General features: G+C 39.7%; 1 protein-coding gene across 6 annotated transcripts in view; it reads right to left on the bottom strand.

Moving 5' to 3' along the window:
- The window catches only part of LOC115376316 (calsequestrin-1-like), a 124,083-nt gene that overhangs the window by 5,365 nt on the left and 94,182 nt on the right, over positions 1 to 24,536 (bottom strand). For 4 of the 6 annotated variants that reach the window (XM_030075805.1, XM_030075804.1, XM_030075806.1 and 1 more), the window contains one exon: positions 371 to 467. In XM_030075805.1, coding sequence (XP_029931665.1) covers positions 371 to 467 — 97 coding nt within the window. Of the gene's footprint in view, positions 1 to 370; positions 468 to 2,017; positions 2,051 to 24,536 lie in introns of all 6 variants that reach the window. The other 2 variants (XM_030075802.1, XM_030075803.1) reach the window with 2 other exon arrangements.

Here is a 24,536-nt window from a genome sequence, read left to right as displayed (position 1 = left end):
TTACACAAATATATGGTGAATAAATGCATGTTAATCAGTATTTGTTTTTCCTAATGAGATGAGTAATTACTGAATTGAATTCAGTGATAATCTATGAAGATTTTCAACCAAAATCTAAGACAAAAATAACTGCTCCAAAGTCTGATCTTTTTAACAACAGTTTGTCTCTTGAAAGACTTTCACTTTAACAGTACAATAGCTGTGCAGTGTGAAGTTTCTGGATGAGTTGTTAGTTTTATGTAAAAGTGGAGGATTTGGGGGCAGGAGGAGGATATACAGAGTGATATACATTCTTTACAGGACACAACATCTATCTAAATATAAAAGCACAGGGATGCCAAAAGTCTGTGTCAGTGACTGGAAGCCTTACCCAGCTTCTTGGCAACTGCCATGTCTTTCTTTTCATCCACCAGGCCAAATCCAATGTCCTCATCATCAAGATCATCCAGGACCTGGGCTGCAAGCTGGGGAGGGAGGGAGAGAGAGCGAGAGAGAGAGAGAGAGAGAGAGAGAGAGAGAGAGAGAGAGAGAGAGGAGGTGGGGTGGTGCAAAGAGAAAAAGCAAATGAAGAGACAAAGGACAGAGAGGGAGAGAAAGTGACAGTTGTACTTAGTATCTGTTTGTATCTCTGACTGACCCTGGCAGTTGCCTGGCTGGCTCTGCATTACACTTCACATTCTATATGTGGCATTGCTAATTCCATCAAAATCAGTTCTCTTCTCTGAGCTTCCCTGGTGGACATTCCTTGATCTTTGAACTGCACGCAAAACATCCTGCTTCCTGCGCAATTGACATAAGCAAAAACCCTTGGCATTTCATCTCAATTGCAAGGCCATAAAAGCAAAAGCTTTGGATTGCTGCCTTGCACTTTCTAAATCGGAGTGAAACTGAAGCCCAACAATTGACAGCCCTCATAGCTAGCATGAGAGGAGCAAGGACAGCGGGATTTCCAGAAGAAGAACAAGAGGGGCAGAACTTGAGCCAGCTATGTCGAGGGAAAGAGACGCTGCAACAGGTGTGGTGGAAAGGGGAGGGACTCACACTTTGCAAAACTAAAGCTTCTACATGCACGCACATACACATTCATACACAGATGTACACAGACTTATTGACACGTTCAAGCAAACAGAGGCACACACACTCTCTTTCAGAACACAAAAAACTGCAAGTAAGAGATGATATGTTTTAGTTAATACAGTATGTACTCTCTATGTGCATGGGAGAAATGTGGCATCCGCTTAAATTGGTGAAATTACACTTGGTATACAGAGAGCCAGAAGCATCATGTACTGGTTTCCAAAAGTGCAAAGCAACACTGCTACAGTTAGCAGTCATTATAAAACAAACAACATCCATAAGTGCCCAAAGCCCCAACACAAATAGCAAGATGTGTCTTATTCCTATTGAGCAGGAAAGCTTAGAGAGAGACCAATTGACGCCATCCATTCCTTTGGCCTCAAGAAACATTACTTCATGACTGGACCCAGGCCCAGTTTTCCCTCTTAGCTATTTTAGGGAGATTGGCCCATTTACCCTCAAAACACTAAATCAAAATAATAACATCTAACAGCCAACGGGACATGTTCCATTCAGGCCAAGATGTCTTTTACTTGAAGATGCTGGATGGGTGGATGGATGGATGGATTAATGGATGGATGGATGGACATGTTAAAGATTGATTAATAGATTAGATGAGAGCTTTGTACAAAAGCTTTATCCCCCCTTACCATTCTCTGCGGTGGTAAGTAAGTCAGTTTGCTATGCCACACAGTCAAAAGTAGAGTCCAGATTGGCACTGCCCAAGCTGCTGCTGCTGCTACTGAGTTTGAAAGCAGCTCAATCTGCAATGGACTGCGATGTCTGTTGGCTCTGGTAATTTTGTGACTTTAAACTCAACGGGTTGCCTGTTCAGATGCAACCATGCAGGGAGAGACAGGAACCAGCAGATACTGCAGTGGCAGAAGAACTGGAGTTTTGCAGCCCAGCTTTTAGAGACACAAGGCAGACCTGAACATACCTGATAGACCATTGCTGCCGGACTTGCGAGCAACTGCAAGAAGAGGTCACGCTTTAGGGCATAGCACAACAAAGTCACCGCCTCCGGGTACAGATCAAATCAGTGGCATTTATTTTACAGGACAGGAAACAAAGATAGTCCCAGCGCCCACATTGAGATTGCAGTTGGGTGTTTTGATGCAGCTCTTATGAAAGCAACATGTGAAATGTCTGTAAAAACAAAGTAGATGGAAATGGATAGTGGTTACAGGGGTTAGAAAGGAATCCATGTCCACCTCTGCTCTGTACAACATTTTTTCAGATATAAGCAGCATTGCACATCTATGCATCAAGGGATATTCTTTCATCAAACCTCGACGTAGCTCACATGGCATCGTTTTTCATTCATGACTACGCTGCAAGATGATGGAGAGTTACCTTGGAATCACACAGCCAGAGTGTATCTGTTTTCAATCAGAGAGCTTGTCGGACCTGTTAGTTCAGGTTTACTGTAGATCCTGTTGAATACAAACACATGCTATGGAGGATGAAACTTGACACATTAGGAAATAAATAAAATAATGAATAAATGAAATAAAGATGCATAGAAATAAATAAATAAATGCATGAATAAGAGAATGAATTAATTCATAAAAAGCACAAAAAATTATAAATGTGTAAATGAAGGTAAAAAATAAATCAAGCCACATCCCTAAAAAAAAAAAAAAAAAATCATTCTGGAGAAAAATAATTTAAATCATAAGTTATTATGGAAAAAATTAACACTGTTAAGGGAAAATAAATCCTGACAGTAAATGACAAAATAAATTACAAAATTATGTAATAAATTATGTAATTTTTTTTTTACACTTTTATATATCTATCTATCATCTATCTAGATAGGTAGATATTGATATAGTAGATACAGATATAGATTTTTGTGCTTTTTATTTATCTATTCAATCATCTACTTATTCCTCAATTCCTGTGAGCTTTTTTTTTTTTTTTTTTTCATTATCTCCTAATAAGTCAGGTTTAATCCTCCATACTTACCTGGACAAATCTGGATTACTATCTGTAAAAACTAAGATAAGTTTAGAAGCGGTACATGGAAAAAACAAAGCCATGGATACTGCATTACATTGTGGATTGCAAAATGGACTTGTAGTTAGCATGTTGTCTAACTCTTAGTGAAACTACCCCCCAAAACACACAAACCCCTCCTCTTTGCCACAGGGCATGGCCATATTGGTAACCCTGAGGTATTTATAAGAGGGAGACCCTAAGGTAGAGTAGGGAGCAAAGCAGGGAGTCCCACAGCTATATAAGGGCTTGTAAGAAAGCAGAAGAGAGGGCTGAGACATGGGTGACACATGGGTGGCATGGGTGTGGAAGGGGGCGGAGAGAAAAGAGACATGGTCGGGGTATGGAAGAAGACCCTCAAGTTAACACTCAGACCCGTCTAGACATCCATCATCTCCTCAAATCGCACTCACTTTCTCTTTCTCCCTGACTCGGATATCTCACTCGCCTTCTCTTGTTTCTCCTCTTTTTTCACCCTCTCTCTCTCACTCTCATGTTGCTCTCTTCTCTTTCTCTACCTGTCTTAGTCTGGACACTGGTTCAAATCTCGTGATGCCACTTCTCACCTCCTCTTCTATCTCCTTGCTACTGTCAGACTCACTTGGGGCAGGAGCCAAGCGAGAAGCTGGTGGTGTAATGTCTTGGCTCCGTCTCCCAATGCCCAGTCACCGTCAGCTCATCAGGTGACACAAGACGAGGGCATGGTGCCACAGTGATGTGTTAAAAAAAAAAAAAAAAAAGGATGAAAACGTGCCTCACTTCTCCTCACTCCATCTGGCTGCAGCACCAAGGGATGAGCTGGGAGAGGCAGATCAGTTCATGGTGCAACATGGGGTCGAATTTCTTGTAATATAGCCACCTATACATCTACCTGATTCCTCCAACATGTACTTTTACTCCTGCTGCCACCAATCTCAATTCAGATTTTTAGTCTTGTTTCCGTAGACTTGAGTGAAACACAGGGTAAGGTGCATTTGCGTGCATTTGCTAATCAGTTCCTGCAAACCAATCCTTGGCCCTGGGCTTTCAAAGGGATGTCTAAAGGAGTGGTTCAGACAATGAGTTAAAGCTGCTTGCTTGGCTGCTTGATTGGTTCCTAAGTGCTTAAAGGAGAACTCCAACATTTTGGGCAAAACAGCCTTCCAAATTACCCAGACTGAGAAAAGGTATTCTATACCATTTTCACCTCTGTATGTCCAGTGGTTCACTTCCTATGGGTAGCATTTCCTGTTAGCTTAGCTTAAAGACTTAAAGACTTAAGCTTAAACACAGGTCTTGGGATTTTTTTTTTTTTAATGACAATTGTTCCGGGAGAAGTTAGATGGTGGAACTGTAACCACTGAACACATTTATTTTTATGTGAATATGTGAAAATGACCAAAAACGGAGACACAAGGTTTTCACTGAACAGCAGTGATATTCAAATTAGGTGCTTCGAGGGATATCAGCACCTGCAAAACACTAGAAGATAAATCTAAGCTAGCAGATAAAGGGGAGACGTTTGTCTATGGGGTGGCTAATACAGATTCACATCCTCTTAGTGCGGATCTTCAGACTGCATGCAGCGGAAGCTCGCCTGAGACTTTAACTCTGATTTGAAGGGACAGCATGTGAGACATTTACTGCCCTACACCACAAAATGACTGTAATATGTCTGCAAAAGGTTCGTAGCCAAATTATCAATCAGTATCAAAGACCTAATAATGTCATTAACACAGATTTATTGCTTTCAAAACTCATTTTCTGCACAGTTCTCTGCTCTGGACCCCCTTCCCTCCCACCTAGGTTTTGCAGTTTCATCACCAAAAGAAACAAGAGCTACAAAGGCCAAAAAAGCGTCTTTCTTGAGAAAAAAAATGACACAACAAAGATGTTGTTCTATCATGACACATTATCTCTTCACCAGACATTGTACTGTGTATTGTACTGTTTACTGTGAGTTACTCTTTCTGTCAGCTGTAGATATGTAAGTCTATATGAAAGTTGCTGCAGTTCATACAGCTTGCCAGCAGAGGTCGATAAAGATCATAGCTGCTCTATGCCCTGCAAATAGACCCTGATAATGATCCAATAATAACAGTCTGATAATGAGCAGCGGTGCTCCAGCCTGGTAACATGATTATCTCTGTTTAAGTGTGAATTAGGTGGAATTACGAATCTGAACCCCTGGAAATATTTCAGTCTGTGTCAGAGCCAGTGGATCCATCTACAACCACATTCCAGAGGAGATGAGGAAGATCTGCATCTATCTATCCATCCATCTATCCATCCATCCATCCATCCATCCATCCCCCTATGTTTTATCCATCCTTCCACAGTTCAGAAAGGCTGAATAAATACATCGTTCTCGTTAAAAAGAACATTCACTGCTCTGTCTTGGGTCTAAATCTATGACTGCTTTTTTTTTTTTTTTTTTTTTTTTGTCTCCTTAAGTGTATCCTAAGTAAGAGCTTGATGAGTCACACATCTGTGTGTATGCGTCACCTCCTGATGTAAGTCACTCTCAGAGAGAACTCATGGGATGTGCATGCTCGGGTACACACAAACACACACACACACATACACACACACACACACACACACACACACACACACACACACACACACACATACTGTAAAGTAGATTCTAAGACAACAACTTAAGTGATGATTTCACTCTTATGCTTTTAGCTTTGTTTTTATGTCTTAACAGCGGCATCAGAGTCTGTCTGCAACATCTAATCATTTGTAAGTATAGAAGTAAGAAATAAGAAGTGTGTGTGTGCATGTTTGCATACGTGCACACATATGTAAATGTCCACACACGGCTCTATTCACGCTGATAAACCAGAGTGCAACCATGCAATAACAGGTAGTTTTAACATGTTGACTCACAGCCTTTAGGCAAAGATGTAGAGGCACCAGAGAAAAAAGAAAAAGGCATTGTCATCCAACTTCTTCAGACCCTTAACGTGCCACCCAACAAATGTGCTGACTCTATAGATTGCATCACAGCACCTCGGAGGAACATGAGTAGGTTTTCAAAGATTTCCCATTTTGATGCAAGCAAGCCTCCCAGGATCCATGCAAAACAAGAAGCCCCGGGTTCAATGCCCCAGCCCATCCCCTACACCCCCGCCCCACCCTGCACCCTGCAGCTAGACAGTAAATTAGTAATGGCTGCTGTAACACATCAGGAGGGTCTCCACTAAGCTGTTACATAACACTGCGTCGGGGTGGTCATGAAAGATTCAGATACAACAGCATATAAAACACACGCTTACGAGCCGCCACCAGCCAGCGTAACAGCTTCTGGCCCTCAGTCTAAAAAAACACAGCCGTGCCTCGTTTCTTCAGAAATCATGTTCAGAATTACAGCGTTATCTAATGGGGAATAAGATGGATTTCATGACGTGGTTTTAGAAAGTCCTACAGACTCACAACTGAGTCACTACGACGGATTGTGAGAGCAGAGGTGTCTGCGACCATCTGTGAATGACACATTTGGACAATATTAAACCATATTGGAAACATGGCACATCACAAAGCCAAAGCAAGCAAACTCAGTATCCTGCTGCTGCATTTATCGATTTTGGAAAGCTGGAGTTTTTTGTTTGTCACAGCAGACTCTTCAAATCACAACCAAATCTATTTTTAGACCAGGGTTTTTTTTTTTGTGCTGACTTGATGGGAGATGTGCCACAGCAGCCAGATGAAATATTTCCACATTCACAGCAATGCTTTCATCTCAACAAGGGCTATCTACAAATTGAAAAGGTGACATTCATACCACTCTGTTTTGGAGTTTTTGTTCTGCAGGCACTTCTTGGAGGCAGAAATAATGTTTGAGTTACACCAAGATGAGCTAAAGAAGCATTTCTACCCAAGTGGGAAAAAAAATTCAGTCTAGTCATATTACCATTTAGTCATCTAGTCATCATCTAGTCATAGTAACATCTAGGTTAGCTAGACCAAAAAGGTTACATGTCCCTAAAGAGCAGCTCTGCCTCCGAGAAATGTTTGTATAGCTAAACCCAGTAGAGATCACACAACGTCTCAGGAATATTTGTTCCAGTTAGAATGGATTTATAGCTGAAAATTTTCAAAAGTGGAATGACCAATGCACTGCAGTCAACTCAGTATCTAACCCAAGCCCAACTCTAACTAACAATATTCACAAAATGCATCCCGTAATAAACACCACAGCTATATGTTCCACGGATGGAACCGCCACATGGTTTTACGTTAACTGATTCTTGCAGTAGATAAGTCACAAAATCAGAATTGAAAAAAAAAAAACTGCCTGGGGAGATTGTAAGATCAGATTGGGCCAATCTCTTTGTGTGAACGGCCTGAGACAATTCTTTCTCAAATATATTAAAAACATCAAAAAATAACATAACCTGGGTTTCAAAATACCCTTCACTGATTTTTGAGCACTGGCGTGATAGGGGAGTTGCTGCAGGGATCAGCGTACCCCAAAACACCCTCACTTCAGGCCCTTCATACCTACTAACCTCATAATGACTGCTGTTATACATGGTTTAAAGCAATGATTCCCAAATTGTGGTACAAGCCTCCACCAGGTGATGTGCATGCAAGAGCCTTGCTCAAAGACCTAACAACTGGGCTCCAAATGATCCAAGTCCTTAACTTACAACCAAAAAAAATGTCATTTCATTTGATTTGTATTACAAACATCAGCTATTACATATACACATCACATTACAATGGTGTACAAATTATTTGCTTACTATTATTTGCTTACAAATTATTTGCTTACTATACTTTGGAAACAGAATTTGCCTGTGCTTAGCCACGTGACATGATTGACGTGGCATGAACTATTAACAACCTACATGGGTGGTACTTTGGAAATTGGGGTTGACATATGGCGGTACATGGTGTAACCTAACAAGTGATGTAAAGTTGGTAAGATGAGTGTTTACATTGGACAGGTTGATATGAAGTCAGTGCTGTGAAACTCAACTGAGGCAAAGCTGATTCAAAGTTGAACAGTCCAAATAAAGTGGAGCCAGTGTGATTTTACACAGTGTATGTAACTACTCTTGACAATGTTAATGAGAATCCAGTGTTGAGAGGCAGGAAGTGATAAACCCACTTAAAGTAGGCAATCATTAACACCATCCTTTCAGCACTTCCTCCTATTCATGCCCACCGCTCGCCGCGACGAGGATTTCAACGTCACAAGACTCACACCTGAAAATTTCATGAGGCGCTTCATCGCGATCCCCTGCATTTCCTTGACATTTTCCTCCCATGAATAAGTGATACGAACACATCCCTCTGCGCAGACAAGGGAGGCGGGAGGCAAAAGCAAAGAACACTGAGGCAAAAAATAGGAAAAAATGTACGCACGTGGTATGGAAGGAGAAGAAAAAGAGAGAGCAAGTCATTCATAAATGATGTTGTACAGAATGAAAGTGTACACGCTGTGATATAACACACGGCAACCCCCCACATGTCGCCAAGCCTCTAAAACTGTCAACGCAATGCAGCGCACGGCCAGCCTGACACCTTACTGTCACCTGGGAATATACAGTTTGATCCTCATGAACTTTAAATTGATCATCTCTTCCACGTTCATATAAATCTATGTACACATCAGTTTTGTCACTATTACAAATTGGCTCAAAGGCAGAGTAATATTCAAATTGTAATTAAATGCTATTTGATTACGGATATTGACGGAATCAAACTTTATGACCTTCATTCTCAACCGTACAAATCTTAACTGGTTGAAGAGAGCAAATCGATCAATCAATCAATCAATATCAGCAGCCTGTTACTGAAAAGGTCAGTGCCTGGCTGTTCTATAGTGCAGGGTTTATCAGGGAAACCCTACAAGCTAGAAATCTAATTCCAATTTTTTTTTATCACTTCATTGCATGTAATTTCGTGGTGTTAAGTTTCCAAAATAGACACAGAAAGAAACAAACAGTGAAAGTGAAAGGCGCAAAGAAAAGAGCGCCACCTAGAGAATCTGAAACTCCATCAACAGAAAATACAAGTCCCGCCCACAGTGTTTGATTGACAGGTGATTTCTGGGAGGTGCAGTGCAGAAACACAGTGCTGTATGTTGTTTTGTTTTTATCCATCTGCTAGAAAAATCTGGGAATTGATGAAGATTTTACTTGAAGATCCTCAAATTACTTGTGTGGTTATGGATGGATATTAGGGTATTGATGCCACTGTATCAATTAAATTCCCCGAAAATCTGCTGCAGTAAAAAGGTTTCTTTGACCAGACTGTAAAAAAAAAAAAAGACTGAAAAGCAATGCTTTGTCATGCAGCCGCAATCATTTACACTAGTTTATTCACTCCAGAGGGAGGCACAATCATTTCAAACAAACTGAGCAAAAAGGGCAAGAGTTTATTTGTCAAGAATTAGATGATTTCTGCAATAAAAAAAAAAAAAAAAAAAACAATAAATAAACAAAAAAAGTGTGTATTGGTGGAAAACAGGTGCTGATTGAACCGAGTGGTATCTTCAAACTGCTGCTTTTACAGGAAGGGGATGTGTGACTCAGATCTTCACTATAATCACGTTTCGTCACAGCCATAGGATAAAGACACATCCCAAGAAAATACTCCAATTCTAAAGGAACATTACAACCAATTTTTTTAATCACTTCAAAACTCTGCGACTCCCACAGGTGGGTTTGTCATTGCTGCATGGCCGAACTTTATTTAAACCAAAATAACTTCATTTTAAATTCCAGTGGAGATCCCAAGGTTTCCAAAGATCCCAAATATGTCCTGCTGAATTACAGGGAAATGTGTAGAAAATGATTCGCAAGACATCCAGATATTTTCTCTTTGATGCAATGCTGCAGCCATAAAACAATGGCATCTTGAGTTTGAATATTTCACTCAGTGTAAGCGTGGTGTCCTTTCAGTGAAGCATTGCAACCAGCAGATTCACAATATGTATGGGCCATTGTAATGTTGATGCCACTTCAGGGGAAATTTTAAGGGAAAACTGGATTCAAGGGGTTAATGGAGAACAAAAATAGAACGTGTGCGCAATTAAAATGGATGAAAAGTTTGAGAATACAGTGGAAAAATAAATCAATATGTATGAATATATGCAGGATATTGCTTATGTTGTATTTCCACTGAAAATGAAAGTGTTTCTTCAGATTTCTTCAGCTTTAGTTGAGGTTGAAGCTTCTGTATCCACGGAGTCTTGGGCTCAGGACGAACCTGTCAGCAGCTCCCAGCGACCGGCCAAAATAGTCCCCATGGTGCGTGGCCCACATGCTGTGTCTGTCGGGCTAAATTTACCCCTGCCACCTCCCCCTGCACCTCCACCCGTCCCACTGCCTACCCCGGTGCTGACGCTGGCTCCCCTTGGGTTAAAAACCATGAGGGATAACAGCGCTACATCACTCCATTTTATTTCACAACCGGCGTATGCAATGAATGATGATTATCTTAAAATAGAAAGCCACTTTCATTTTCTCTTTCTCAAAATGTTCTACTCTGTCTTTCATGCTGTATATGCAGTAAATTCATATATTTGTATCCATACCTTGCTTTGCTTTGCTATTATCTGCTCCTGCAATGAGCTAATGTCACTGAAGTTACATTTTAATCGTAACTTTCGGGAGTTTGAAGGGACTGAAAACAAGGTAAATGATATGCAAATAAAACCACACTGAATCCACACTGGAACTACTCAGCAGTGAGGTAACACCATAGAATGGGCTATTTGTGTATTTTTGACCCATGCAGCTAAATGTCGAGTTGCTGCAAGGTTGTTGTTTTTTTCACTTTGACGGAGCTAGGCTAATGACTCCCATAGATTTCAAGTCTTTATGCTAAGCTAAAATGAAATGCTACTCACAGGAACCAAACGAGTGGACGTACAGAGGTGAAAATGGTGTCCAACATCTTGTCTGGATAAGCTGGATTCCAAATGGCAGCAATAGGGAACAGAAAGGTTTGGAAAATTTGAGCATCAGTGCCCACAAATTGCACAACATGGTGCTAGTAAACTGCACACCGCTCGCTTATGCTTACCAGTAAAACACCAAAGGGACAAAAGATGCGAAAGATCTAACATTGGTGAGTAGACAGAACCTCGTTAACTGCTGTTTGAATTTTGTTTTTAGGTCTTGATGCATCACTTCCTGTAGGCCAAGAAGTATCTACATCAGAATTTCATCGGGGCAAAGAGGACAGATCTGTGTGATTTAGGCTGATTAGAAGAATTTATTTTTCAATAAAACAAAGCCTAGAGTCGGTTTAAATTTGCTTTCCTCTTAATGGAGACACTGGTGTTGATAAAGCTTTTGTTTTTTGTTTTTTTACCAAACTAAACTGTGTAGCTTTATCACTGCGTTGCTGTATGGCGGGGTTTGCATTTGAACTTTTACAACCTGCTTGTTTTTCAAAGACTGACTTATTCCCATTATGATTAGACTGACAAGCCCATCTTGTGGAGGACTTCTTTCATTTGCTCTGGAGAGGGGCCTGGCATGATGAAAGTGAATCCATGAGCGGCCACTGAAGAGGTTTTGTGCGGCGAGATGATTTGAGACTTGCACTTCATCATATTGTCTCTGCACAAAGCACCTCTCCATGCACCGGCAAAATATATATCCAAGCATCATATTGCACAGCGTGTCCTCCTGAGATCATATATTTTATTCCACACACAAGCACACAGTCATGATTTTGAGTGATGCTATGCATTATGAGAGGCAGACAGAGAGACGGAGAGAGATATAGAGGCATAGAGCAGGAAGAAAGAAGCGGGTAAGAGTTGTGTATTGATTGCTGGATTCCTCCCTTCGCAGCGCAGGAAGCATCAAAATCCACCGTTATCACTTTATGGCACGGCTATCTGATAATGCATCGCTTAATTCGCAAAGTGATCCACATTGTGAGAGTGCATCAGATGGCAAAATATAGCTTCCACAACAGCTGAGGATGCAGGAAATCAATAGGCATAGACTTCTATTATTAATAGCCTTCTATACAAACAACAGGTGGGCCCTTCATGGGACGAAATGATCCAGCCGGCTGCAAACAAGCACGTCCACCCCTCAACACTGATGAGATGCCAGCAGAGCATTATACACCGGGACACTTAATCTAAACGTAACTCCTGCCACATTTAATCTGCCAAATTAGCTCTCAACTGAGTCCCGCTTTCACACTAGGATAGTCTGGGAAATGGAGGCCGGAGATGCGGCCGTGCGAGCAAGGCAGGGGGAAATTCATCAAGACATAATGAACCTGACAGCAGTGCCACTTGACTGGGGAGAAACCTAAGTATTGACAGCAGAATCACTTGACTGGGAAACGATGGAAGTGCTGACTGACAGCGATGACGCTCAACTGAGAGAAATATATCGATGGCAGCACTGAGAAAAAGTGTTGACGAGAGAAATCTTTTCCAGTGGAAGCTGTACACAAACCTATTGAAAGGACCATGATTCTGCATGTTTAGCGTAATCAGAATCATAAGTACTGTATTTATTGATCCCCGAAAGCGAAATTGGGTCAGTTGCAGATGCTCAATTCTCAAGAGAAGAATTAAACAATGAGAAAATAGAAAGAAATGCAAAATAAAATTTTTCACAAAGTATGTGCGTTGTATGTAAAAGTTGTATCGAAGGTATGTGCAAAATGATGTGCATTAAGTCTCAATATGTGCATCTATCCTACAAGTATTACAACAATTAATTAATCTCAATATGTGCATCTATCCTACAAGTATTACAACAATTAATTAATACAGAGATAGGAAACTGAGCATGTGTTAAAAATAAAAGTCTTCCTATATACACCATACAGTATATACACAGGGATATTGCACTAATATCCACAAAATGTATATAGGTTTCTGCTAATCTTTGGCTATCATAAAGCTGCAACTACTGCTTATAATAATTAGTTAATGAATAAATCTGCAAGCAGCAAGTCTGAGGTTCAACATGACACAGACCTTCAGACACTGACAGCTTCAACAGCTTAATTAAAAATATTAAACCTTCTAATGGCCATTTAAATAACTTGTAAAGATGCACTACACATCATTTATTAACTACTTACCAATATTACCATCAGCTGCAGACTTTATAATAGCCATCCAAATACTGTTTAGAGATGGTTTACTGATTACCCATTGACAAATTATTAGAAAATATCTGCTCTATATGTCTATGTAAAGTTTGTAGATGTTTTATAAGTGATTTATTAAAGGTTTACAAATCATTAGGTTATTATTAACAACTACTTAATATAGTATATGCAGTGTTAGAATGTGTGCAATAAACTGTTCAGTAAGTAAGTAGTTTAAATAAGTTTATAAGTCTATATAATAAGTAAACATTATTCATTATCAGTTCAGTGTTTGTTCATTGTAAATAACAATTAAGTAAAGTTTAATTAACTGTCAATGTACCATTTATTATTGGTGGTTAGTGTGAAGTTTTAACCAAAATTCTAGGCTGAAAATCAGTTAATTTTGATTATATGTTGTGAAATCTTTACTGTTTTCCCATGAGCAGGATTCCCTGATGTCCGCTGCCAAGGAGGGAAGGGAGCTCTTTAAAGACACTGGGACAGAGTCAAAGTTTATCCTGGAAGAAGCAAAGCCGCTAATATTCGAGCAGCAGCGCCTCTTCTGGAGTTCATAAGGTTAAGAGGGCCATGGGGACGCTGCTGGCCTGTTGGCCTTGTCTGGTCCAGGATAACTGAGAGGTAATGAGATCCCGCTTACGTTCCGGCTGCAGGGTGTCGGTGTCTGTCACACAGAATCACCGTCAATAATAGGATCTGGCCGCCTGGCAGGCTCGCTGGGCACTGCATGCGATGGACATGCTTGGAAGGACGCGCACAAGTTGATACTGACCCCCATTTAGAGGAATTACACTTTGTGTCCACCGGGAAATGCAGCACTGGCTCATTTTGTTCGCCGTTGACAAACACCCCCTCTGCTGAGCTGCTGTTGACTAATGCTAATTGAAAGGGGGGAGCCCTGTGCACTGCATGGCAGACAAAACCTGACTTATTAGGGAATAAATAAAATATGTATGCTAAAAATGCATTTTTAACAAATGCTCACAGAAACCGAAAGGTAAATAAATACAGTACCAGTCAAAAGTTTGGAAACATTCAATGTTTTTTCTTTAATTTTCCTATATTCTACATTGTACTGCAGAGTAATACTGGAGACATCAAAATATGAGAGAACACATATGGTATTATGTAGAAAACCAAAAAGTGAATATGTTTTAATAATAAAAATAAAGAAAAAACACTGAATGAGAGGGTGTGTCCAGACTTTTGACCGGTACTGTAAGTGAATATACTGCACTAAGAAATTAAATGAGGTAACTCCAAAAATGAACTGATGATTAATCATCATATTTAAACTGTATTTTTCCTTCAGCAGAAATTCTCTTCTCTTCCTTATTTCCCATCAGCAGGATTTTACCCAGGGCCATGGCTAAATGTATTTTTACCATCAGAATGCTAATTAAGGTGTGGTCTAATTTCTTTTGCATTCAGAATATGAATTATGTTATTTTTTGTTTGTTTGTTTGTTTTTTACTCCTGACTTAGCAGTTTTTGATGTGAGACAGAAAAAAATAGATTTTTCAGTGACAAATATAGGCCCTGCCCGAATCAGGAAAATCATCTGAATTTCTTCTTTTAGGTTTTTCACAAGACAAATGCAACATAAATTATCACAGAATCAGAATCAGAAACACTTTAGTGACACCCAAGGGGACATCAGGCTAATTAATCTCAAGAGGAGAATTTATAGAAGCATAAGTGAAATTATAAAAAAAAAAATAGAAAAAGAAAGATACAAATATGTGCATTATGAGCATTATGTAGAAATATGTGCACTAATCCGGCTTTGTGCATTAATCCTAACTGCAAAAAAGTATGTGCATTGTGTGCATTATCTATAAATAACCTAAATTAAGCTGACTGCCATCCTGACGAGGTGACACAGCACCTCTGTCTGCTCTGACTTGTCCTCCCAGTGGATTCCCTGTGAGCCCCAGAGATCGACTAAGCCGCTGACCTGCTCCTCTTCCGGCCTGCTGCTCAGCAAAGCCACTTAACGGAGGAGAAGTCCTTTAAGGACCTGGCAGCAGGTTAGAGCTCTCTGTGACAGAAAGACAGCAATACATGAGATTCCTTCCAAAATAAAATACCATCAAATATATATATGTATTTATAGCACCAAAAGATAAACTGATCACCGGCCTAAAACTCAAAAAGTTGTTACGCTTGTGAAACTTTTACTGACATTTCTCTGTAACGTTTTAAAGCTTGAGAGAAAACATCTGGGACTTCTATTTGTGATTGACTAGTTATTTTTTCTTTTTTTTTCTTCTTTTTTTTTGCATGTGAGACAGTATATTTTCAAAGTGGATGTGCAATATATTAAAGTGACAAGAAGCTGCGGAGGACGTTTTGAAAATGGAGAAATGGACGGATGAAAGACAAGACATGACAATTAATTTCGTATAGAAAACAGAAAATGAACTCCAATTACTTTTAATATCTGGACAACTAATCTCTAATAGTGACCTCATGATGCACCAGTAGGTGTAAATGTAAATTCTGACAAATATAATTGTAAAAAATTGGCACTTTTAAATGACCCATGTCATGTCCCATCCTGTTATAACAGGAAATACATCAAATCAGGGAAGTCAGAGTGCCACTTCATGAGGTCTTTAATGTCTTACTTTAGGACAGATCTGCACTGATTTGGGAAAAATGTGTCTAATCCAATACTTGAATATCCAAAAACTGGTCCTTGTTTCTGTTAATGAACGCACTGATGGATTGCGAAGGTTAACATTCAGTCTTAAAGCCTGAGCTTTAGCTACACAGTCCTGTGAGCTGATTCTTCAAACCTTAAAGCAACAAGCGACTTTTTCAACTTGTTTGCTTATTTTCCAAAACCGGAATATTCTTTACATCCTTGAAAATAATGCTTCTTCAGTGGTGACATCATGCTGAACGTCTATGTGCTGAACCAGTACAGTGAACAAAAATTTCATCCAATAAAAAAAAGAAACATTTGAGTAATCACACCTCTGCCTTCAACTAAAACTGCCTTTCTCTCCCTAATTCTTCTCGCCAGATTATTCCCGACCCCAACCCTGAACAGGAAATACATTGAATTTTAGGGAGCTGGAGGAGCTCTAAATGCTGTTTCACTGTAACCACATTCAGGGCTTCATGTGACCATATTCGTTTTAGTAAAGAAAAAGAAAAACAAGATCTGAATGAGTCAGTTTGAAGCAATTCTGTCCTCAAAGCCTTGAGGCTGTTTTGTCAATAAAGGTCTCGCCATGTTGCAAAGCCTTCATTCCGTCTTTTTCGAAAGAGTTTGAATCAGTTATTGTGACCAGTGGGTGTATAGCTGGATCTGTCAGAAGAGGCTGCGCTCCTCAAATGAAACCACCTGTGAGCCTCAAGGAAACCTCAAGGTGAGCAAACACATATGAAAACCATAACCATATCCATTTCTGATCCCCAAAGGTACAATCTACCTTTGGGGACACCTGACACACCTATCTCAATTATTGAGGTGCAATAATTAGCCCTAAAGGACCCCTTAGGGCTAATTATTGCACCTCAAGGTAATTATGAGAACTTTTTTTTTCAGACCCAAAAAGGTACAGATCCATTCCGTGGCAGTAAAATGTACATATAATATTGTTTCCTCTAAATGTTATAGTTCAATATGAGGAGACAGCATTTGCCAGGCTAAATACAATGAATTAATAAATGAAAATATAAATAAACACCTAAATAAATAAATAAATTAGGTCAAACATTAATTAAAGGTAGATTTTAACTTGTAGGCTATGGTTGAGTAGCCTTGAAATGAAATCAGCTTTCATGTGGATATGAAAAATAGGGTAAGGTAATACAATTATCCAGTCAATATTGTGGTGATAACAGAGTAGGTGTTCTCAAAAGGGTACGTGAGACTTTTTTTAAAGAAGTGTCTCTCATGCATAACACCTAAAATAATTAGCCTGTGTTGTAATACGTTCAATAAAAATGTAGAAAATGGATCAGGACAATGGATTTGTGGTTGAAACGTAGCAGCGATGGAGCTGAAAACAAAGAGAAAAAGAAGAAAAAACAGAGACAAAATATCATCGGGTTGTTGTAGTTTACCTCTATTTGGATTTTTTTTTCTCTCTCTCTTCTTGTTTTTCTTTATTTTTGTTTCCACTGGCCAGGGGGTACTTGGCTGAAAAACTATTTCAAAGGGGGTACATTATTGAAAAAAAGTTGAGAACCACTGCAATATAGGAACAAAGCTGGACTCTATAAAGTACAAACCACAATAAGATCCCAATGTCAAGAGTACACAAGCTGCACCTTAGAGCAGTGCTTCTCAAACATTTTTCAGTTATGTACCCCCTTTGAAAACATTTTTTCAGCCAACTACCTCCTGACTAGTGCAAAAAATAAGTAGAAAAAAGCCTGATGGCTGTGTTTTTGCTTCTTTTTCACTTCTTTCTCCATATTTTCAGCTGTACTGCTGCAACGTTTCAACTACAAATCCATTTTATTGAACTTTATCCATATCCAACATCCACATCCATACCCAACTTTATCCATTTTATTGAACTTATTCTAGCGTAGGCTAATTGTTTTAGCTGTTGTACCCCTAAAGGTACAATTATGAGCTTTATTTCCTAAGAGTGTGGGTCAACCAGTCTCCTGTGTGCAGATAAAAGCAGGACTTGGGTCATCAGGAGTCTGGGCTGTCAGATTATGAAGACTGCTTCACTGACTAATGCAAAAGCTCAGTATCTCATTTTTGGAGTTAAACTCTTCATATGCAGCTGTGTTCACACATGCCGTCCATAGCTCTTGTGATGCTGGACTGTACACACGACGATCGATGAGGGGCTACGCTCGGACGTTCAGGTGTCCTTCATGCCAGAGGACTGCAAAACCATGAGGTAATTTGGGGGAAAACAAGGTGACTCAGCAAACTATGATGCATCAAAATCGATTGCACGATCAACTCCGGGCTACAGCATGAGTAATCCTCTCTTTTTCTCTCTGTCTTTCTCTGTCTTTTCATGCCATTCAATACAGAGCCCGGTCATAAAATGAATTCTACTGCTGAAAAGAGGACTTGAAGAATCGGCTTGGTTAGTGGTTGCCACAGCGACAGTCGGCCCTCTCCCCAGATCTCTCTGTGTATGGAGGGAGATTAAGATAATGCAGAAATAATGCAATCACTGAGTGTGATCACCGCATTATAAATGAATCCATAATGCCATGTGCTGCATTGCCTTGTGCACACCTGACTCACCTATCTCAATCATGAGCCACTTTTGCTTAATAAATAGGGGAAAAAATGCCTCCTACCACTTTTATTTTTTCTATTATTCCTCTCACAGACTGGATCCTGGCTGTCCTTACAAAGGGTCACCTCTAGCATTGGTGATTCATGAAACACAGCTTATTCTATTATGGCTAATAGTTAAATTGAAGCTGTTCCTGCAGTTTTTTTTCCCTCACAAATATGAATTAATGGTTCCCTTCGTAATACATCAGATATTGACTACAGTACACTGCAGAATCTGTGAATTTGCCATGAGAGAAATTTAAATAATATATATGTTTTACTTGCACACTATTCACATTTGGCACGTGGAAAATATCACCAAAGTGATAGCCCACAAAGATCTAGCTTCAGCACAAGCACAAATACACCTCCAGTCTCTCCAGTGAGGCCAGTCTGCTGCATTTCAACTGGAAAATGTCCACTCAACATTTGAATCAGAGGAGCTGCTGATCTCAGCCAGTCAGGGTCCAGCAATGTAGCTGTTCTGCCTGTTTAGACAGAATACTTTCAGTAAATACCCCGTCAACTAAACTATATTTATTCTCAGAACACCATAAAGGACAAGGGCATTTTCACATAAAATGAATCTAAGTGATAAACAAGCGCTCCCTCTGTTTCTAGTTGACATGTAACGACTGTGTTTCTTTGGTGGTGCAACTTTAAAGTCCCCTTCCAGCCGTTTACTAAGCCCCTAAGCATCAATCATCAATATTACATAAGTTTTACTAATGCAAAAACATCCCTTACTTCCTTAAAACGACTGAATCTAAATCAAACTAAATCTTGCCCTCATTAAATATGCACAACTCTATGAATATGCAAATCATCTCCACCCACCCTCCCGTCTGCTTGCACATAGAATCGTAACCAGAGCTCTGTTCACAGAACTAGGAAGTCCTGTCCTGCGATAGTCATGAAAAATTGTGTTATTTGATAATCTAATCATGAAAACTTTTTTTTTTCCCCAGCAAATCTCTTGATATCACTAATATTGTTCATTTGAGGCAGCTATTTCATGTTGGTCTTGTTTTTTGGATGATAAAACACCAGAGTTGGAAAGCTCTGAATACACCAACAGCGACCAACAGGCCTGGTACTAACGATATGCAAAGCACCAACCTGTCAGTTCATGGGATTGGCTGTCAGATTTGTGCTTTTAGGGTGTGCACACACACCTCTACCCTAAGTAGAGGATTGTGAAAACACCTACTCTAGCAACACACTTTGCACAGATACAGTCAGTACAGTCAAGGGAGGAAAGAAATACTCAGAAAAACATATTTTTGATTGGAGGGGGACCATCATTGACCTCTGCTATTCTTGGGTTTTGCCCTCCAAGTTGTCAATCACAACCACTCAGAACAAAGCTGAAAAAAGCCAAACAGAATTTACCTGCTCCAAATTTAGACATGAATGGTAATGAACTGTGGAAAGTCAGCCTCGACAGCTATGATACCAAAGCCTATTCTGTGCACACTTATGCAACCAATAGTGGTGACGGACAGATGCAAACACAACTGCTGTTGAGAAGTCAAAATACAACCAGCATGGTCCTTTAACATAACGCCACCCACTGAAGCGCATGCATGAATTTATGATATTAACTGAGCCACAAGCAGCCGCAGCTGCAGCACTGGAGCATTTTCATCTAAGCTGTCTGCGGGAGCTGTGAGTAGGAAAGAATGACATCATGGAAGGGGCGGCTAAGGCGTGGCTGCTGCTATCAGTTCGTTTATTTAAATACCACAACAGTAGGCTATATAGAGTACTACAGCGGGATATGTGGGAACAGGGGGAGAGGGTGGCATGTTGGTCATGAAGGTGGTGAGTAAGAGAACACTGCAATCTGAGATGTGTGGAGTGCAGTGATTGATGCGTATGGGCATTTACAGTAAGCCAAAGGTCAGAGTTCAAACCTCGTTGGCTGAATGGGACACTGCTTAGGGGAGAGAGAGAGAGAGATTAGGGGAGGAGGATGAAAATGCATACACACCAGAAATAAAGCAATGTCAAAATCATCACAATTATATTATTATCCCACACTGATTGCTAAATTGCATGGCCAAAATGAAGGGAGGGTGCTGATATTTTACGATAGATTGTGGTGTTGGTTAGGGTTAAAATTATATACTACCAAAAGTCAGAAAAAAAGGGAAAAAAATGTAAAGTACTTTGGCACCTTGGAAAAAAGTCTTTCATGAATAATGAAGTAATAATAAATGACGTGACGATAAATAATGGTTAGTAAGAACTGCACCTTTGCCGAATGTGGAAACACCAGACCAACTTACTTCAGTGAAGACTAAATACTTCATGTAAACATTTCAACCTTTCAAATGTCATCTATTTAAGAAGTTATCAGTCAGTGTTACAGGTGAATATCACTCATTTATCCACTGAAAACAAATTCTGCTCATGAGCTATTAATCATACAGTATTTTTTAAAAATCAGTCCTGTAGACTGTGATGCACTTTGATGCACGAGCTGGAGTGGACTGATGTGGGGATATTTTCATCCCGGCGATTCATCATTTGCAGCTTCAGCATCCAGCACGTACAGCATCTTTATTACAGCCACACTCATAGTATCATCCAGTTGAGTACACTACTCACTCAGTAGCACTCACACAGATCTGAGTTTTAATTATCTCAGAATTTCTCAGAGTCAATTTGAGTGCTAGTTAATGGACGGACATTACTGGCAAAGTAGGAGTGCGATAAATGACCAAATGGAGCTGGGAATCAGATTGTCTCTTCACAGAGGGTCAGCAGGCCTGCTAGCTGCTTATTCAGACTAGTACAGTTAGTTTGAGCTTGGAGGATCAGCTGGGCTCACTACTAACCACAATAAACAAATGCTTTTTTGGCAGTTAGTAGTGTGAAGGAAATTATTTATTCATGGTTAACCATTTTAAATCTGCTTATGTCTGTGTTTGGCAAACTGAGGGTCTTGCATTAGTGTTTGTTTAAAGCCATTACACACACCACCTTGTATCTAATGACCTAATAAGGAGACAGGAGGGCCTTGATTTCTGCCTGGCAACAGCCCTAACCATTCACAATTTAACCAAGCCAACTGACATCTAATGATATGTAACGAGGAGAGAAAGGAGATTTTCCCCATATTTTTTTAATTAGCCTACACTTGCAACATTGTCAGTGTATTAAAGCACAAAGAAAAACGACTTCAACTGTTCTCTCCTTTATTTAAGAATGTAAGAATCGGCAACAAGGAGAGAAACCGGTCCCGGAGCGATCGACTTAATCATGTTTGCTGGCTCACCTCTTGTCCTTTTCACTCAACTTCAATCTCTCTACCTGTTGTTCTTGCTCTCTAACTCGTTCCTTTCTCTGTCTCTTCTACACACCAACACACACCCACACAAAGCACCAAAATACAGATTTTATGTAAACCGACAGTCACTTCATTTTGATAGCTTACATACAAAACGACATGGACTTCACAGCTCATCTGACCAGGCCGAGCCAGCTCCGGTTATCTAAGGCTGTTATGTAGTCATGGGTAAATGGTGCACACAGAAAATAATGGTTATAAAACAGTTCTTAAAAGACCGTTTTAGATCAACTTTCTTGCCTGGATTCTTTCTTTCCTGGATTGTTATTCATTGTTCCTCTAAGAACTACTTCGAAAAGAATTCCTTGTTTGTTTGTTTAAGTCTTTTGAAGAACAATTTTCTGGTTCATGAAAGATGTTTTTTGATGGGTCTTTTGTGGATGGTTCCTCATTTGAACCAGTTGGGTCCTACAAGAAGTACTTTGAAAAGGGTTCTTTAGAGAACCTTTTTTGGTTTAAGTTCATAAATCGAGAACTATTTTGAAGACCCGTGGTCTGAAAGATTCTCTGAGGAATCAGAGATGGTTTTGCTTTAGCACCACAATGAAACACCACTATTTTTAGTTCCATGTTGGCATCTCCATTTTTTCCATTAGAAATGAGAAAGAGCTGTTCATCACTGGTTCCTAAAAGAAATATTCTTGGTGGCTTTTGAGGCACTTTTGAAGCATGTAAAGAAGTGTGGTCTGAAATGTCTTTTTGTGGAACCAGAAAAAGGTTCTCCTGTGGCACCAAGTCAAGGTCAAGGTAAAATCTTTATTAAAACGGAATTAAGAGGAAATTCATGTGGTCAAGTGCATGAATGAAACAAAGCAGAAACAAACACATTAGAACAGGACCTGAAGAACTATTTTTTGGTTCCAGCTGTCATATTTATTTTTCTGTTTACTGATAATACTCTTCAGCCCACACACCTTTGAAATATATTACATAGTGACCACACCCAAGCTGGCAACAGTATAGCCACCATGTTGGGGCTGAACCTCCTGCACTGCCACCACTGTGAGGACATTCCTAGTTTTCATTTTCAGAGACAGACTGAAGATGACTCTAGTTGGGGTCAGAGGTGACATTTGAGCCATATTTTAGGTGTGATGGGGTCACTCTTTCCAGCACAGAACCTTCCTGAGCAGAAAATGCTGAGTTTGTGGAAGATGCTGAGTTTGTTAGCTATCTATAACATGGTGTCCCTCATGTAGGCATGTGTGTCCATGTGACCAGGGTTAGATTTCTGTGGATGAGTTTAGGGGTCCACTCTGTGTTACCGAGGTTCTGCAGTATCTTTCTAAGGTCCTGTGTTCCCTCAATGTAAACCGTAACACAAAATAACCCAATGTTCCCTCAGTGCAATGTTCACTCAACAAAAACATAAGACAAGACCAATGTCCATACTGCTGGTATATTAAGAAAAATGTATAATGTGAGTGTACATGTTCACTAAGTAATATCTGAAATGGTGTTTACTGACACTGAATAACACAAGTTTGAAGTTGAATAACAATCTGTTCATCCATTATTTATGTATTTATTTTTTATGATTTATTTCGTAGGGACTGATATAGTGGACATACACAAACTGAAAACAGCTATCCAATGCAAGTGTTTGCAGCAGATGCTAATTTGCAGCACCCGTCCCTGGAAGGCAAAGGGTGCAATAAATAAATAAAGAAAGAAAGAATAGAAATAAAGAATAAAAGAGTAAAGTGATTTGGGCAAAAATAATATAAAACACACATTTAGCAGAAACTACCAAAAATTAGAAAAGGACATAGTTGTAAACAGGGGAAGAGTACAGGATTGCACACACCATTTCAGATTATTTGGTTATTATTTCAGATTATTTAATGAACATGTACTACCAGATTAAGTATTTTTTTTAGACGCACGAGAGGTATGGACACAATACTATTTTTTCCTTAAGGGAGCATGGGATTCGAGGACACAGCAGTTTTCATTTCATTTTGAAAAAAAAAATAACATTGAACGAACACAGGACCTGGAAACACAGACACACTCCAAGATACCAGGGCCATATCTCATTCTTCACTCTTTCTGTCTCCCACTGTCTTGACTGCAACCTGCCACTTAAACAAGTTCAGTATCATGACTGGCACATCACACTCAGCATAAGCATTCACATGTTTTGATGCAGCCACATGTGACCGCATGGCTACATACCTATTTAAAAAAAAAAAAAAAAAAAATGCCACCAGAGCTCATGCAATGCCGAACATTTAACCTTGTATATTCCATTTCCTGTGTGAGTGTGTGTGTGTGTGTGTGTGTGTCTGAGAGAGAGAGAGAGAGAGAGAGACAGAGAGAGAGAGAGGCCCCTATAGGAACTCTGATATGGTTATTATTGTACTGGGCTCTACCTACTGAGCTATACATGACTAGGCATTACTGCAGGATGCAAAACATGCACTGATCCTAACTCTGTGTAATAATTCAAGAGTGAAAAACACAGCAAAGACTCTTGATCACTCCATGATCTGGTTATAGTAGCGCCTAGAGTACTATTCTGTGGTCTAATTTGTTAAATGTGACTCATTCTGTTTCTATTCATAGCTCAGGCATCAAAGGGGAAGATGTGGTTTCATAAGATGGAACGAGACTTTAAATTACTTTTCCTGTGTGCCTTTTGCCTGTCAGTGGGAAGGAAAAAAAACAGGATATTTGTGTAGGGAAAATATTCATAAATCAGCTATATAGCATCTAATGCAAAATATTATCGGT

The sequence above is a fragment of the Myripristis murdjan genome, chromosome 18 (assembly GCF_902150065.1).
Source record: "Myripristis murdjan chromosome 18, fMyrMur1.1, whole genome shotgun sequence".
NCBI classification, from domain to species: Eukaryota; Metazoa; Chordata; class Actinopteri; order Holocentriformes; family Holocentridae; genus Myripristis; species Myripristis murdjan.
Note: the sequence above shows the minus strand (reverse complement) of the source record. Positions and strands in the feature narration are given on the sequence as shown.